The sequence below is a fragment of the Chlorocebus sabaeus genome, chromosome 14 (assembly GCF_047675955.1).
Source record: "Chlorocebus sabaeus isolate Y175 chromosome 14, mChlSab1.0.hap1, whole genome shotgun sequence".
Classification (NCBI taxonomy): Eukaryota; Metazoa; Chordata; class Mammalia; order Primates; family Cercopithecidae; genus Chlorocebus; species Chlorocebus sabaeus.
The window spans coordinates 26,260,558-26,266,026 of record NC_132917.1 but is presented as its reverse complement, the minus strand read 5'-3'; the positions used below and the strand labels follow the sequence as shown (position 1 = coordinate 26,266,026).

Below are 5,469 nucleotides of genomic sequence, written 5' to 3'. Positions count from 1 at the left end.
GGCCTGAAGGCTGAGTCCCAACTCCACCAGCTCTCTGGGCCCCTCCTAGCATTGCTGGGAGACAGCAAGAAGAAGGCTCCAGCCCCTCCCAAGTGGTCTGAGACTGCAGAGGCCGCCTGGGCTGGTCAGCCTCCTGGAGCTCTCAGCCCCCAACCCCTCCCCAGCTTCTCTGCCCTTGCCACTCCCAAAGGAGGGGAACTGTCCAGGACTACATTTACTCTAGCAAATTATTGTTTCCAGATGGCTTGGGGCCAAAGCCATGTCATTTGCTGCAGTCTCTGCATAGAACAGCTGGGCCAGCAGGATGCCTGGGGACACCGCAGGGTCTCTGAGAGAGGCTGCAGAGTTCCCAGCAGCAGTGCAGTGTGTCACTGTGGCTGTCCACCATCTCCAGGCCCTGGGGCTGGTCCCTCCACCCCCTTCACCTGCTCTGAGCCATTTCCCATGGAGGTGATAGCAGAGCCTGTGCAGGGAGAGAGGCTCCAGTCCTGGCACTGACAAGCATTTAGCCAGGGAAGGGGCACTGCTGGAGGAGTGAGGGGAACTTACATCTTCCATACCCGTATCCTGCCATGGGGAACAGAGACAAGTCTTGGCTCTGCCACCAAAGGACCCTGTGACATCAGCAAACTTGGGCCTTAGTTTCTCTAGTAGAAATGAGTATAGAAACTGGTATAAACCAATATAGCTCTCTAGTTCCTTTCCTTCAAGGTGGGTTTATAAAGCCTCTTTGGTTTGTACTTTTAGTGTTTAGCAATCATCAAGTGATGTAGAATTGAGTCTCTTAGTATAAAAGATATGACTATACTAAGTTACAGCATTGTATAGTTACCAAGTATTGACAATAACTATATATACTAAGATATCTTAGTATAGAAGATGCTTATTAGATATAACTAATATGCTTATTCTTATTTATATCTAACCTTCTATACGGAATATCTTCTATATTCTTTGTGATGTCTATGTATTTTCTTATTTAATCTCCACAGCAACTCTGCAGAGGTACTGTTATTACTCCCGTTTTACAGATGAGGAAACTGAGACTCAGTAATGAATTAGAATTAAATTTGGTGGCCAATGACAGGATACCACAGGTAGCAGGGCTTAAGCAAGATAGCTTTCATGATTGCTGAAAGCTGTATATTTATTTATCTAATATGTAGAAGTCAAGAGATAGTTACCCACAGTGGTTCTTTTTGTTTTTGTTTTTGTTTTTTGTTTTTTTTTTGAGACGGAGTCTCGCTCTGTCACCCAGGCTGGAGTGCTGTGGTACAATCTTGCTCACTGCAAGCTCCGCCTCCCGGGTTCACGCCATTCTCCTGCCTCAGCCTCCCCAGTAGCTGGGACTACAGACCCCCGCCACCACGCCCGGCTAATTTTTTGTATTTTTAGAAGAGATAGGGTTTCACCATGTTAACCAGGATGGTCTCGATCTCCTGAACTCGTGATCCGCCCGCCTCGGCCTCCTGAAGTGCTGGGATTACAGGCGTGAGCCACCGTGCCTGGCCAGTTACCCACAGTGGTTCTAAAGCTCTCAGTGTCAGGGATCCCAGGTCCTCCTATCTTGTCGCTTTATCCTTCATTCCCAAGGTCACATTACCCCAGAGGACCACACATTCTCTTTATAGACGGTCCCAGAAGTTGTCTGTGCCTCTTCTGCTTATACTTCATTGGCCAGAACATAGTCACACGGGCACATCTAGCAGCAAGGGAGGCTGGCAAATGTAGTGATTGTTTTGGGTGATCCTCTGCCCATGAAAGATTGGCGCTTTATTGCAATAAAGGCAGTTAAGGTGGTTAAGAACATAGACTTTCCATCAAGTGAGACTGCCTGGGTTTAATCCTGTCTCCATCACTTACCAATGGTTACCCTGGGTAATTCATTCATTGTTTATTCAACAACAGTCATTGAGCATCTACTCTGTCCCAGGCATTGTTCTGGGAACTAGGGATACAGCAGTGAGCAAAAAGACAAAGATGTCTGCCCTTGTGGAATTGATATTAGAGTAGAGGGAAATAAATGAGCTAATAACACATAATGTGTTGGGGAGTACTCTGTGCTGGGAGAAAGACAAAGCCGGGAAGACACAGGAAGTGCATGTTTACACAGGGACTGGGTAGTGCCTAGAAGGAGCTGACACTTGAATAAAGACCTAGAGGATCTCTAGGTGAGAGTGTCCCGAGGAGGGGGAGCCTCCATACAAAGGCCCTGAGGCAAGAGTGTGTCAGCTTGATTGAGCAAGGAGGCAGAGTGACGGCGGGCTGACTTGGGGATCAGGACCTGGATTCTGCTCTGGGTAAGACGGGGCTGCAAGAAGAGGGCAATGAGGAAGGAATGACAATCAACAGATCACCTGGGCTGTTGTGCTGGGAATAGACGTCAGGGGGCAGAGAGAGAAGAGGGAAGCCCAGCAAGAGACTGCCAGGGTGAGCTGGAGAGAGGCAATGGTGGCCGGGCTAGGGTGGGGTAGTGCATGAGAAATGGGGGAAGCTGGGAGGATTTGCCAACCCATCACCTGTGGGGTGCAAGGGAGACAGGTAAGGGTGATTCCAGGTTGGCCTGAGTGGCTGGAAGAGTCCCGAAGAGTCCCAATTCCCAGGGAGGGGAAGCTGTGAGTGCAGCAGGTCTAGGGGTAAGGGCTGGGGAGGGAAGCATGAGGAGCCTGGGCTTGGACATGTAGAATATGAGGGACTATTGGGTAAGAGCAGGAAGGCAGGTGCATATGTGAGCCTGGAGTTTGGGGAGAAACCCAGGGTGGAGACATACATTTGGCATTCATTAGCCTATAGGTGAGATTTAAAGGTTGCAATGAGCTGAAATGAGATTAAGGAGGTAAGTAGGGTTATTTAATCTCTGCATGCCTCAGTTTCATCATCTCTGAAGGATTAAATGCAGTGAACTGCAAAGCGCTTAGACCACTGCCTGGCCACAGCAAAAACATCTGTGCTTGTTGTGGTGGTGATTATTATAATTCACTCAGGCAGCTGTGTTTACCACCCAGTGAGGGGCTTGGGTGATCGTGCTGGGAGCTCTGGGGGAGCAGTGCTGAGAATGCCGGACATTGCCTCACCTGCCATTCAAGGCCTTCACAACTCACCCACCTTCCAGACTTAACCCCTGGTACTTCTCTGCTCAGGCCCTCCCCGCAGCCTCTGCTCCCATCACACCGTGCCAGTCACTCCTGCCAAGCACCCCAGAGTGGCTCCTCTGCCGCTGTCCTTGCCTGGCATCCCAGGGTGACTCCATCTCTGCCGCTGTCCCTGGCTCCCCAGGGTGCCTCGGTCTCTGCCCGCTGGTGGCCCGGCACCTCCTCCACCCGCTGTCCCTCCAGGTCATGCTCTTCCAAGGCCTGTTGAGAAGACCGATTTAGGCAGCCCTGAGGGATAAAGGACATCCCTCAAGGTGGCTCTGTGGGAAATAGGGTCAGGTGGACCCTGGCTGTTCAGTGCTCAGGAGGTTTATGTAATGACCATATTTTATGGCCATAAAAGGAGGACCCAAGGCCTGGCCAAGCTCAGGGCAGCACTCCCCAACTGGTGGGACGGGCGGTGGGCACTTCCGAGCGCCGTCCTGGAAGGCAGGGGCCCTGGGCTGTGGCTGCAGTTGAGGAAGCAGCAGCCGGCACACACGGGAGTCAGTGCGGCCCCCAGAAGTCTGAGAAGTCCCGGTGCCACTCCCACTGTCACCCACCCCAGAGTCCCCAGGGCTCCCCACGGCCGGAACCCTCTGGGCACACCAGGGCCACGGCAGCTTCCTGGGCTGTTTTAGAGGGGATTTGAAATGTATGGAGCCCGCCATGGTCTGCAGGCTCCCTGTCCCGTTACCCTTTTTCTGACAGCTGTGGCTTGCCTGGGATGAAGAAATGGTGCCTGTTCTTGCCCATTTCTGGACTCCATTTCAGGAAGGAGGCTGCACGGGGTTGGAGGGAATATTGCCTCTTGTCCCCTTAACACTTTAGGGCACAGCCAGGGTCAGTATGGCTAGCTCCTCTGTGGAGAGGCTACAAGGACCCCTGTCCTGCCTTCACTGCAGAGGTGAGGGCACATGCCCAGGTCACACAGTTACTGCATCTGGACAGCAGCAGGGACTGGCACCTAGGCCTTCCGACTCCAGATCCAGGCCACCCTCCGCTCCATACTGCCTGGCAACCATAGAACCCTCTGTGCCTCAGTTTCTTTTTGGTAAAAGACTAATAAAAGGTTGATTGTGAAGATTCAGTGACTTCAAGCTCCCAGGAGAGGTCTGAGCATGCAGCACACACACGATCAATACTTACTACCACTGGTATTTCTGACAGGTTATTGAGCACCCATGTGTGACCCGCCTGGGAGAGCTGGGCTTTGGGGGGCCTCCCAGAGGCTAATGGGCATCTGTGGGGTCCTGGCTGGTGCTGTGTCCCTCCAGACTCCTCAAGTCCTATTCCTATTCAGCCTCCATCTCCCTCTAATGCAGGTCTGGCCTCTTCTTTGCAGATTTTAATGAGAATGGCTTCATTGATGAGGAGGACCTGCAGAGGATCATCCTGCGGCTGCTGAACAGTGATGACATGTCTGAGGACCTGCTGATGGACCTCACGAACCACGTGTGTGCTGGGGGCTGGGAGCTGGTGGCTGGGGCCGGGGATAGGGGCCACGTTGTCACCCAAAGCCCCCGGATGTCAGGCCACCCTCTTGGGAGGAGATCCAGGGCCAGTCTGAGTCCAATGACACATTGGCCTTTGGTGCACACATTCCCTGGGGGCTGCCAAGGGGACAGGCAGCTCAGGGTGCCCTGAGGAATGGGCACACGGAGGGAGGCAACTGCCCCTCGACTTTCTGTCCTTCCTCCAAGACCTGTCCAGAGTCCCCAGAACACTGAGCCCGACCCACCCACTCGAGGGACCTCCCTACATGAGAGGGACTGCCAGTAGTGGGCCAACAGCAGCTTAGCCTCAGAGGGACCCATCTTAACATCCCCTCCCCACACTGTCCCAGCACAACACAGTGCAGTGCCCAGGTGTCCCAGAGTGACAAACATGAAGACGGCCCCTCAAACTCAAGTCAGGGCATGGATTTCGGCTTTCAGAACATGGCAAGTGTCCAGCATTTCCAGTCTCGATGGGGACTAGAAGGAAGATAAAACCATGAGCACTGTTGAGGGAGTCACCACTACCTCCCTGCCTGCCTGGGCTCCCTGTAGTGCAGAGCCCCTCTGTGTACTGGTTGGCGGGGCAGGTGGGGGACACTCTTGTTCTCTCACTGTCAGGCTGGTGCTGGAGGCCCCAGGAGTGAGTGGCAGCCAGTAGGGTCCAAAGCTTTGGTGTACGTGACCTAATCTCTGTGGGGTCACTGGGGTCAGGGGACCTGGGAGACAAGTGTTAAGCATGTGGCAGAGCCCCTGGTATGTGGCGTTCCCCTCCACCCCGTGCCCCACCTCACTGCCTGACACCGGGTTCCACTCAGCCACCTTCTGTGCTCCCTGGCCAG

General features: G+C 53.4%; 1 protein-coding gene across 1 annotated transcript in view; it reads left to right on the top strand.

The window, feature by feature from the left end:
- Nucleotides 1-5,469, top strand: part of CIB4 (calcium and integrin binding family member 4) — a 60,541-nt gene that overhangs the window by 52,081 nt on the left and 2,991 nt on the right. The window contains exon 5 of the mRNA XM_073022866.1: nt 4,477-4,586. Coding sequence (XP_072878967.1) covers nt 4,477-4,586 — 110 coding nt within the window. The remainder of the gene's footprint in view (nt 1-4,476; nt 4,587-5,469) is intronic.